The 12,560-nt window shown below is 44.8% G+C and overlaps 1 protein-coding gene across 2 annotated transcripts in view; it reads left to right on the top strand.

Moving 5' to 3' along the window:
- Spon1 (spondin 1) overlaps positions 1-12,560 on the top strand; it is a 283,414-nt gene that overhangs the window by 19,473 nt on the left and 251,381 nt on the right. For both annotated transcript variants that reach the window (XM_013074649.3, XM_087211613.1), the window contains exon 2: positions 1,324-1,430. In XM_013074649.3, the coding sequence (XP_012930103.1) occupies positions 1,324-1,430 (107 nt within the window). The remainder of the gene's footprint in view (positions 1-1,323; positions 1,431-12,560) is intronic.

The raw sequence follows: 12,560 nt of genomic DNA, 5'->3' as shown, positions 1-12,560 counted from the left end.
ATATTAGGAGGAATATATTTAGTATGTGAAACCATGGGTAAAGTATTAAATGGAGGAGGGGGGACCTTCAATTTTGGTCCTAAATTGGCCTCTGAATGGTTCAATGACCTTTGGAGTATATGTTGACCTCTCTGTGTCTTGGTTTCTTATCCATGAAATTGGAAGGCTGGATTAGAGGATACTGGGGATCCCTTGAAGTTCTAACATCAATCCACATCTAAAGCCCAGAATCTTAGCACTTTAATTTAGGCAATAAAGTAGCTTAAATCCCAATTTACATCCATTTGAAGAAACTTGAACATCTGTTATTTGCTTGGTGGTGGGATAAAAGGGAATCCAAACCTAGCCCTCTCCTGCATTAACTCACAGTCCAATGTGCAGGCAGGTCAACAGAGAATTGCAATTGAGTATAAAAAAATTGCAATAAAAGATTTGTTTCAGGACACTGTGGGGACCCAGTGAGAGAGATGGCCATCACTGCATTGCTGAGAAGGCCTTGTAGCAGATTTCAGCGGAAAAATCATTTACAGTCATAATGCCAACTGCTATAACAAACAACCCCTCACAATGAAAGTTTATATTCAGTTCATGCAAAGTATAACATGGATGTTCCCGGTCAGTGTGTGATTCTTCATATACTTATTCAGAAACCCAGTTTCCCTCCATCTGTGATTCCACTGTCCTTTTCCTGGGGCATCAGAGTCTTCTGCTGGGTCCCCTGCATTCAGCAGATAGAGATGGCAATGAGTAGAGAGTCATGGGGAAAGGTGGAACAGGCCAGACTTGGGAGTCACAGATCCCATGTCTGCCTGTGAGTCTCACTGGAAGAATTCAGGCACAGCAGACCTAACTGCGAGGCAGGCTGGAAAATGTGGTCTAGCTGAGTTGCCACAAGGAAAATGAAATGTGTCTTGGAGAACATACAGCACTGTGCTACAAAAGGCATCGTAGAGGAGTCTATGCCAGTAGAAGCTAAATAACTTTCTGGCCAGTCTGATGGAGCTGTATGTAATATGAGACCATTGTCAAGATGGGACTTTCTGACCAGAGACTTTATACATTGGGATTCCTCACCAAGGGCTTACTGCAGCCATGGGTGGTTGTTGAGCTTCCAAGTGAGAGATCAGATCAGGTACTTCACGGATTCTGAAACGTAAGAGGGAGTGGCGTGAAGAGGGTGATAACTTTCTGTGCTGCAGGTGAGCCTTTCCCTGCATCCTCTGCCCTCCACCCCGCAGGTGTGAGATATTGATGGAGAACTCGGGTCCATCCCATTTGACCAACAGAGCACAGTTGATTCTTATGCTTTTTTCTCTCTCACAGTGACGCTTTCCGCTGCCCCACCTTCCTACTTCAGAGGCTTCACGTTAATTGCCCTCAAGGAGAACAGAGAGGGTGATAAGGAAGAGGACCATGCTGGTACCTTCCAGGTAAGCCCCTCCTGGTGCTGTAGGTGGCAGCCATGTGGAAGGTGGATGAGCTGAGGAGTTGAACAGGAGAGGCACAAGTGTCTTATTCCGGTGACCTCTCTGCAGTTGCCCGACTGCTGGCTCATTTGAAAGGCCATAACAGAGTAGGCACCAGATGCTGGGAGCCTGTCTGAGCTGGGCTGGCCACCAGGGAGGGCCTGCTCTGTCCTGGCCGGCCACACTGGCTCCCGGTGCCCTTGGCAGCAGGCCGTGCAGCGTAGTGAGAGCTGGAACCTGGAGAGGCCTTGTGAATTTCCTGCACAGGCATTGCGTGATTGACTGGTAATTCTCTCCTGTAAACGGAGCAAGAGCTCAGGACGCCCAGACTGGAAGGAGTTCAAAGCTCAGGGGAAGGACTATTAAGGGAATGTAGAGACTGATTTATGAGGGAAGATTAAAAGAATTACACATGCTTTGCTTGGCTAAGTGAACAGGGCTGAGTTTAAGAGGTGGTAATGGTCTTTGAATGTCCGTGCTTGCAGAGCAAGCTCCTCCAGGGCAGGCTTCCTCTGACTTTGTACAAAAGGGCACAGCGAGGCAAAAGTGGGTCAGGAGAAGAAAGGGACTCTCAAAGGCCGGGGCCTGACAGTGAGTCATATTTCATGGTGGAATATTCTTCCAAGGGAAGTGACGGGAACATCATGCCCTCGAAGAGGCTTAGAGAGGGGGCCACCAAGTTGTCAGAACATGTCCCAGAAGGACTGGGGCGATCTAGGGGGAGGCCTGGCCCAATTTGTTGTAACCATTTCTCATTTCCAGTTTCCATTGTTCTGGAATTCATTTTTATCTGGCATTTCCAAACCGACTTTTAAAAAAACTCAGGACGAATGGGTACGACTCTTAGCTGGCTGCTAGAGACTCTGGGACAATGTGTGGGTTCATCCTCGGAGGACTCTGTTCCCAAATGCTTTCCTTTTCTGAAGGCATCTTTTAATCCCTGGGGGCTTGTAATTTTGAGTCTTATGACTGAAAAAATGTGTCTGCTCTTGTCTGGTACTCTGGGCTTCTGGCCTAGTGAGATTGCTGCTTGCAATGCCCTTCTATGGCAAAGAAGTTGTTGGCATGTTTTAGAAGTAACCAATAATACTAATCGCTGATATCTGTCGAGTCCTTACTTTATGCCAGGCAGTATGCTAAGTGCTTTACCTTAACTCACTTTATCTGACCTTGGCTTAGCTTATTGCTGTTTAATTCTCACAACAACTCCAGTACATAGGAACTGTTATCCTCACTTCCAAACCGGGAAGTTGAAACTGGAGAGATTAAATCACTGGCCCAAGCAGCCTGTAAGTAGTCCAGCCAGCTCCCTCTGTCAAGGCATCTGACTCCAGGACTGCTAACTTGCCCACAATACTGGACTCGTGCTCCTCGTACAGGTGCATTTGGGCAGCAAACAGTGAGGTCACCAAGGTTGCCATTGGGGGTGAAAGGAAGCCACGGGCATGGTTTCAGCCAAGAAAGCACTCAAGTGGAATCCCTCCAGCTTGTGAGTTTTCCTGGAGGTGCAGGTGATTTATCACATTGCAGTGGCTGAGGGACTGGGCATCAGAGTGGTAGGAAAGGCAAAGGTCTAGTAGGAAATGTATGTGGAGGGCAGGGGCTGTGATATTAATTATCAGCCAAGTAAAACTGATCAGCTTCATAGTGATATTTAGCAGTACATAACCCAAAGAATTGACAGCAGAGATGTGAACAGATACTTGTAAACCAGTCTTCATAGCACCATCATTCATGAAAGATGGAAACAACCCAAATGTCATTGATAAAATATGACTTATATGGAAAGGGAATATTTACTTAGCCTTAAATGGAAGAGAAGTGTCATGCTGGCTACAGCAGATGAACCTTGAAGGCATTATGCAAAGTAAAATAATCCAGTCACAAAACGACAGATACTGGATGAGTTCACTCATATGAGGTACCTAGCATAGTCAGACATTCACAGGGATAGAAAATGGAATGGTAGTAACCTGGGGAAACCAGAACTAGGGAGTTCTTGTTTAGTGAGCATAGAGTCTGTTTGGGAAGATGAGAAGAGTCCTGGCAATGAATGGTGGTGATAGTTACACAGTAGTGTGAGTGTATTTAATGCCAGGGAACCATATACTTAATGGTAAATTTTGTTTCAGGATAGGTATATTCAACCATAATAAAACACATGACACTTCGTGTCAGGCCTAGAGGAGACATTGCTGCTTTCTAGGATGCTGCTACAGTTTAATTCAGTAAATCATTAGTCTTCTCAACTCAGTGTTTCTGCTCAGCTTAATTATTGTCCTTGTAACTGATAGGTGAATACGGGGCACTGCTCACAGTGGGGAGCCAGTTAATATTTACTGAATAAATGAATGAACAGATTGCTCATTATGGTCATTTCTAGAACTCTGTCCTGTCTGGGATGGTTTCAAGGCTCCTGTGCCTTCATGACTCTTCCTCTTCCAGCTTCTGACATCTGTTCTTTGTGATGGTGTTTTTGGTTTTTTGAGACAATGTCTCACCATGTAGCACAGCCTGGGGTTGAACTTAGGTTCCTCCTGCCTCAGCCTTCCAAGTGCTGGATAATAGGCGTGCGCTGCACCATTGTGCCCAGTTTGACATCTGCTTGTGTGGCCGTGATTCTCAGAGTGTGTTCTCATCAGGGGCATCAGGACCACCTGGGAATTGTTAGAAATGTAAATACTCAGCCCACTCAGACTTGCTGAATCAGACACAGTTTGGGTGAGGCCTGCAACCTGTGATTTAGCAAGCATTGGGGCAAATCTGATGCCTGCTTGGGCTTGGGAACCCTGACGGTGATGAGACACAGACCAGCCATCCAACTCCATGTCCTCCGCCATCCTGCAATGCATCTGTCTGTTCCTATTCATCCCCTTATGCTTCCCACCCATGCTGGGGGGGTGGCAGTGGGTGGACTAGGGAAATACCCAGCATCCAGTGATGATGATGATGATGGTAGGTAGCACTTCCTTGGTGCTGAGTGCTAGATACTGTTCTGAGAGGCTTCCTTTCATGAGCTGGTTTAATCCTCAGAGCAGCATGGTGGGGTTAGTGTTGTTATCCTATTTTTCACAGCTGAGGAACTTTTGGCTCAGAACAATTAAGTAACTTTCCTAAAACCTCTGAGCTCTAAGTGCCGAAGCTGGGATTCAAACCCAGCAGTCCAACCCTAGGCCCCTGCTTAGAACTGAGGTCTGCACTGCCTGTCAGTGTCTATACTGCCTCTCGGGGAAAAATGAGGGTCCACTGGGGCAGTTTCTGCGCCCACTGCGCCGCACACTTCACCCTCCCTCTTGCTGTGTCAGATGTGAAGTCGGTGCTGCCACCAGCATTTTTTCAGATGCTGAAACTGAGTTTCCGAGAAGTTAAATTCGCCGAAGCAGCCCAGCATCTCAAGGGTCCAAAGTACGTGGCAATTTTTTCCTTTTTGTTTTGTGGTACTGGGGATGGAACCCAGGACCTTAGTACTGAGCTAATCCCCGCTCCCCTTTTAAACTTTTCATTTTGAGTCGAGATGTGGCTAAGTTGCCCAGGCACGGCTCACACTTGCAATCCTCCTCCCTCAGCCTCTCAGAGCACTGGTGTTTTCTTTCCGCACGCAGCTGCCTGTTTTCTTCTTACACTTCATTTCCTCACCCCTGCCTTGCTCTCGCGCCATTAAAAACACACATTTCGCTTGTTTCCCATCATCCCAGAGCTTAGTGGAGAAGGAATAATAGCCCAGGGCCCTCATCTTACCTCTCCCACTCCTAAGCGATGTGGCCCCTACACCTGTCCCTTCCCAGTCTCCTCTGTACCAAAGCGTTGGAGCCATTCATCCATTCTGCAGCGTGTACTGAGGGCCTCCTTGGGCCAGGCGCCGAGTTGGGGATTTGGGGATGCGGTGATGAAGCATCTATCTCCTCACTGAGCTTGTGTGTCCTCCTTGTAATTATCCCTCAAGTTAGAGTTTATTGCTGGGGGAGAAAGTTAAAAGTCACTTGCTAGAACAAGAGCAGACAATCAGAAACTACAAATGCCAGTGCAATAAAAAAAAAAAATGATTAACAGAATTACATAGCTCTTTGGTTGACGCCCTCACTCCAAATACGACAACTCTGAGCACTTAACAACAAAATTATAATGCTTTTAACCTCTAGATAAAGATTATATTCTTAGCTCTAAAAAGGACTCTGAATTGGGATATTTTGCTTTACCCACTCGCCAAATACAAATGCAACAAAAGCAAATTCTAAAGCTGTCTCTGTGTCTCATTAGCTTTAAGGGGCACAGGGACAATGGGCTTCCGCTACCTGGGAGAGCAAGGGTTACAATCTCACCACCCGCAGGTGCCTGTGGGGCCTCGGACCCAACCTCGGGGTCCTGGCTGCTAAGAGGGAAGAGACATGGACTCTCTTTTAAGAGCTAGCTGGGTATACTCATGGTTAATTGAAAGTGACAAGGAATTCAGAGACTGTACTGTCCACACAATCCTTACAATTCAATTTACTCAAAACACACTGTGCCCTGGACTGCGGTGGCCCAGCCAACTGCAAGCTGCCTCTCTCACCCCCTTCAGGACTGCTCAGAAGTTTTCCAAGGGACGCCTGCTCTGCTCACTCTCTTAAAACCTTCACCTGCTGCCCCTTCTTCCCCTGAGCTGGACTCTATTCTTCTCCCTCACTTAATTTTTTTCCATTGCATTTATTGCCTCCTGACATGTTCTCTATTTTCCCTGATGACTTGTTTTGTTCTGGCCCCTCCAGTGAACCATAAGCCCCATGAGAGAGGGGTTTGTGTCCTCTCTTTCCCCACAGCCAGCAGCAAATATGCCCAGCACAGAATAGCCAGGCACTCAGATATCTGACAGGATTCCCCCACTTTTCGGTGTGCTTGTCAGTTTATAGTCATGGGTTTCATGCTGGCAGATTTGTTTGTCCACATAAATACTTTAACCATCCCTCCCCCTCCCCCTCCCCCCTCATTCCACAGTGTTTGGAGGGGATTTCAATGTATAAAATGCCCCCTATGACCTCCCCTTACACTCCCTCCCCATTTCCCTCCTTCCTTCCTCTTGTCTAATATTAGTCTCTCATCCATTTTTTTGTTATTGATAGAATTTTTGTTTTCTGGTACCAGGGATCGAACTCAGGACCTGGCACTTGCAAGGCAAGTGCATTGCCACTGCACTAAATCCCCGGCCCTTGTTATTGATTTTAAATGCAGTATTTGTGCTAAAATTCAAGCGGATGATTTCTATTACCATTGCTTTATTTTATTTTTAATTTAAGGCCTGTAAGCATCAACTAGTTTGGACTGTCCTCCAGAGACAGGCTCATTAAAAAAACGATGTTTGCCTCAGAAGTTCCCCATCAGTACCATACAAACAAGTAGCTCAATAACTAATCCTTCTGTATTATTAACCACCTGTTAAAATTATTTTTGTAAATTCCTTCATTACCAATAAATGTTTATTAACATCAAATGCGTTTTGAAACACATTAGAACCTAAAAGGGCTTTTGACACACTTTTCAAATAATCAAATGCTATTGCAAGCTCTCTTCCCTCAGGAATTCTCTGAGTTTATATTAATCATACGTACCTACCCCTTATAAGAGAATAGGATGATTCATTGGCTGATCATTCTTGCAAATAGTGGAGTAAAAAGAATTTCTGGTATGGATCATTTTCCTATTTGGTATTCATTTGCCAGGATAGATTTCTGGATGTGTGCTTACAAATAGAAAGGATATGGACATATTTGTGCTTTTGATGCGTATTGCTAAAATACGCATCAAAAAAGTGATACTTTCCCTCCACAAATTTCTCTCAGTACTCTTTTCAACCACCCGAGCTTATGCATTCCATCACAGTAGCAGTGTCTGCTACCTGAGGAAAATCGCTTTGAGATCAGGACTGGGCATCACAGGCTTTGAGCAGGCTAAATTGATGGACCAAATATAGCAAAATGAAAGCTCATGGGAGCAGAGTAAGTCACCTACTGGGATCCACGCAACCAACTGCACAAGTACAAGCAATTTGGATTTAGACCAGCACATAGAACAAACAACAATCAAAATAACCCAAGAACCTTTAGCTGCTTATGAGTTCAGAATGAGTTGTCCTTGGATGGGAAACTAATGAGGAGATCTCAGGATGGATCCCGGAGCAGGAATCCAGAAACACAGGAGTGAGGCAGGTCTGAGGATGCGGTCCCGAGGTTGCCAGTCACGTGGAAAACACCGAATCAGCCCGCTCCACGGCAGCAATCCACTAGACACCCCCCCCTTCCTTTGGCCTCTTCTCTGTACAGCCACCTGGTTCCACACTACAAAGACGCAGAGGACACCGGACCACCAGACCACTGTACTGCAGCTAATCAAGTTCTCAGCATTTAAAAAATTCCTGCCCAGAGGTAGGGGCTTCTGAGCCGCCGTCCCACTGCTCCTGGTCCAGAGGAAGGGGCTTTCGGTCCACCAACCCTACCACCATTCCTGACCCACTTCTCCCAGCTCAGAGGAGGTGAGCCACGCGGGTGCCAACAGCATCCCCCCCCCGCCCCCCGAGTCGAAATGAGAAAACACGCAAATAAGTCTCAAAACCAGACTTCCAGATCACCTACAGCAACCCCAAAGGGAAATGAGATGGAACACTCTGATACTCAACCACCTGGACCCACTGAACTGGCAACAAAAGGGGATCTGGAAAAAATGAAATCAGAAATAATTTCTCAGATAACAGGAGAAATTGTGCTCCTAGTGCAAGACATGATTAATAAATCTAGAGAGGAGCTCAGGAACATGATGGAATCCCAACATAGGAAACAAATGGAATCCATAAAACAGATCCAAATAGATTGCCAGGGGATGAAATACTCCATTGAAAGTCTACACAGCAGAATGAGCCAATGTGAGGACAGAATTTCAGATGTAGAAGATAAGATTGGAATTAATGACCAGGAAAAGAAAAATTATTTCAAAATTATAAGGGAACACGAGAAATCAATCCAGCAGCTGCTAGACGATGCAAAGAAGAATAACATAAGACTGATTAGAGTCAATGGCAATGATAAGACAATATGTTTCAGTTATAACCATCAACGCTAATGGTCTCAATTCACCAATCAAAAGAAACAGACTGGCAGAATGGATCAAGAAGCAAAATCCAACAATATGCTGCATACCAGAAACACAGGAGTTAGATTTTTTTTGAGATTCTTTTTTTGTTTTCTTTTTGGTACTGGGGATTGAACCCAGGGCCTTCACATTGAACTGCATTTCTTTTGAGATAGGATCTTTTTTTGGCTTGAATTTGTGATTCTCCTGCCTCATCCTCCCAGAGTGCTGGGATGACAGGTGTACACCACCACCACTGACTTCTGGGATTCTTAATCCATTCTGAGAGAGCCCACGGTACACCCTTTCATTTGTTATAGAGTACACATTTCTAGTGAGTGACTATTGAAATATACATTCTTTATTTGTTCAATATATTCTTTCAGTATATATTCTTTCAATATATTTTTCGTGTGGAGTAGTCACTACACTTTATAATGACTTTTTGTAGGATTATTTGTTTAATATTTTGCTCATCATTGGATTTGTAACAACTGGCACTGTGATATGTTATAAACTCCCTTCCCCTACAAGACTCAGCAGAGAGGCCAAAATGGGGCTGTGATTCTCATGGCTTCCTCAAGGCCTGGCACACAGGCCAGTAGATAAGTGTCTTCCAAATTGCTGGATGACTGCCGCTGGAATTTCTGGCCCTTCTGCTTGCTTGCTGTCATTAGCTGGTCTCATACTTCCCTGCATGGGAACTAGCACTGTTTCCACATCTGTTTTCAAAAGGTCTGGAGATAATTTTCAAATTTGTGGTAGAATTGTTTAGCAGTAATATATAACTTTTTACTGCCCAAAGAACTTTTAACATATATGTATTAAGTCGTTTTTAAAATGCCAATAGGTCACTGTGTGGTCATGCGATCCCTGCATCTTTAATATGAAAGCGATGCCCCTCTATTCCGATGGTTAGGACTGAATTCTGGGTTTGCAAATACTTAAGGCCATCATGTTTGCTTTTTAAAATAGTTAAATTCAAAGAGTGGTCCAACCCTATTATTTACAGAAACAATAGCCTATAGGGCTGGGGATTTAGCTCAGTAGTTCAGCCGCCTGCCAGGCAAGTGCAAGGACCCGAGTTCGATTCCTGGTACCAAAAAAAAAAAAAAGCCTGTTGTAGAATAGTTCAGTAACTTTTAATATTATAATTAATTTAGCAGTGCACATTTTGTAAGCGCAAGACTTTTCATTTATTTCATTTATCTGTGAATAAATAAGCGAGCCCTACCCTGTACACAGTGCATCCCTGCCCTTATGGATAGCGTGTTCATAAATGTTTTATCATTTCTGTGGCACAGTGTCGCAAGTTTCTGGATCATAGCATTTTTAACCTCTCATATCTATTGTCGGTTCACTTTCCGTTGCACCTGTACGAGGAGTTTGAGTAGGAGACTGACCCAGAGCTTACATTTAGAGAGTGGTGACCTTTATCAAGTTTCATGTCTTGACTCCTGACTCCCCTCCCCAACTTTGGATACAAAACTGTCTCTCCAGATGACCCGTAGCTGGCTCCTGAGGTCCTATGTCCCTCAGGTTCAGGAGGCCAGGCCGTTGGCTGGAGGAAGTTGCCACATCTGCCATAGTCACTAAACCGGATCTGACAAGTCCTGTTCTTATGCAACTATTTCCTTGGAATAAAGTTCCAGACCTTAGATTTTGGTACTGGTAAACTAATTATTCAACATGGTCCAGGTCTCCACCATTTCCAGGTCCTTCTGGATTTGGTATCTTTCATCCATGGTTAATTACTGTCTTTGCAGCCTTCAAGTCATCTGCCAAACAAGTGAGCTTGCATCTCTCCCACTGATCCATGTTTCAAAGACTGTATTTCCTCCTTCCTCTACTTGGAATATCTTCCCAGATAGCTACAAGGCTAGCTCCTTCACTTCTTTCAGGTTGCTACTCAAATGTCACTTTCATCAAGTCCATTTCTGATTGTATTTTATAAAAGTATATCCCCAGGATTCTTAATCGCATTTTTTTCTGGCGTTAGTTTTCTTCGTTTGACTTAACATTGCTTGACGTGTTGTGAGCTTGCTTGCTCAGTGGCTGTTTCCCCTCACGGAGATGTGAGCTGAAGAGTAAGGAGGGCATGCAGTAATTTTGTATCTGCTCAGCATTATCACAGTGCCTGGCACATACCAGGCATGTAATAAAAAGCTGCCAGTCTCCTAGGTGTGCCTTTGTGAAATCAGCCAAAGAAACAGGTTGTTTGTTGACAATGAAAAGACTGACTTTATGGCAAAAACAAGGATCTGGCAACCATCTTCAGCCTATTGCCTTCCTAAAGTCACCTGACACCCCTTGGGGTTCTTCACAGGCCCCAATAGGAAGACACAAAGTGCACATGCACACACACGTGCGTGCACACACACACACACTCTACACCCCTACACCGACCTGCTGACCTCTTTACTCAAATCCCAACGTAATCTTATCATTTTAGTGACAACATACACCCCAGCCCCCACTGACTGCATAAGATTATGCCACTTAATTTAAAATGCTCAGCCTCCATTTCCTGGTCTATTTGGAATAGAATTATAAAGATATGACGACTTCCAGTTCCTCTCATGACATGAGAAGAATTTAGAGGTGCTTAAAGAAAAAAGTTGAAAAGCCAAACATCAGCACCTTTAATTAGAATCACAGAATTGAGGTCCCGGGGTGTATTCGCCTGTTTTGTCACTATGTGAAATACTAGAGGGCTTCACAAGGAAGGGGGCGGGAGAGGGAGAGAGGGAGAGGCGGAGAGGCAGAGAGATCTTAGGGCAAGACAGGAAGCCAGAGAGCAAGGAAGGGCCTTGCTCTCAGGAGAGTAACTCGGGATCCCCCAAGAACTACCTTCACCTCCTCCTAGGGCGGCAACCACAAGGACCTGAACAACTCCCATGAGGCTCCATCTTTTAAAGGTTCTACCACACTGGGGTCCAGGCTTCTAACTCATGATCCCTTAGGGGACACACTGGAACCATATCTGACTCACAGCACAGGGAAAACAAAACAAAATGTGGAGAGACAGGTGAACCACAGGGATCCGTTCATCAGCAGCAGATGCTGCTGGAAATAGTAACTGGTGGGAACCTAGAAGTAGTAGTTGGTGAATAGCGAGGCAAAATGTGGACTGGTTTGAGAGAGAAACTTCTGGCAGCCAGGCTTAGAGGAACCCCCACACTTTTGTGAATTTTACTTCCAGGAACCCCCTACCAGGTTTTCACAGTGAGGATTAGAGAAAAATCTCCTCCTGCTTCAGGCATGAGGAGGGGAAAATCATTTTGAAATCTGCCCAGACGGTCCTTGACAACAAAGTTCTGCCCACAAGGGAAACTACAGAGCCTTATCTGACCTGGAGGAAAGGCAGTGAGTGAACTCCAGCTTCCTGTACCCTGCCTGCCTCATGTAAGGGAAAAGAGGGAAAAAATCAAAGGCTGAGAAACTCTTGTGAAGCCCAGAAACTCTGGCCCAGGAAATATTAAGTAATCATAACACCTTACTACCATAACACCTTCCTAACACCTTACTGCCACATCAACAGGCCTCTAGTATAAGAACTATAGATTACAACTAAGAGAGCTGCATGGCACAAACTCTACTTAAGAGTTTCTAGAGAAAATCAGACACCATCTGAGACCAAAAGGTCTCTAGAAGCAATTGAAAGCCTCCTACATCTGCAACCACAGCAAACTTTAAACACAACCCTAACTTCTAGCCAAGGAAACAGAAAACCCCACAACAAAGATCTATTTATCTCAGACCCTATATATAATGCCTGGCTTTCATAAAAAATTACAAGGTGTGCCATCACACAAAATGGCAAATAAAAAACTCCCACACAGCCTGAAGCAACAGAGAACCACATCAGATATGGCAGAGATTCGGGACTTATCAGACTAGGAATTTATAATAACTATGATTTATGTGGTAAGGATCTAATAAAAAAGTGGACAGCATGTTAGAACAGATGGTAATGTAAACAGTTTGGAACTCTAGAAA

This window comes from Heterocephalus glaber, unplaced genomic scaffold (genome assembly GCF_053883595.1).
Source record: "Heterocephalus glaber isolate CG9 unplaced genomic scaffold, H.glaber_assembly_v1.0 deba00001428, whole genome shotgun sequence".
NCBI lineage: Eukaryota > Metazoa > Chordata > Mammalia > Rodentia > Bathyergidae > Heterocephalus > Heterocephalus glaber.
Note: the sequence above shows the minus strand (reverse complement) of the source record. Positions and strands in the feature narration are given on the sequence as shown.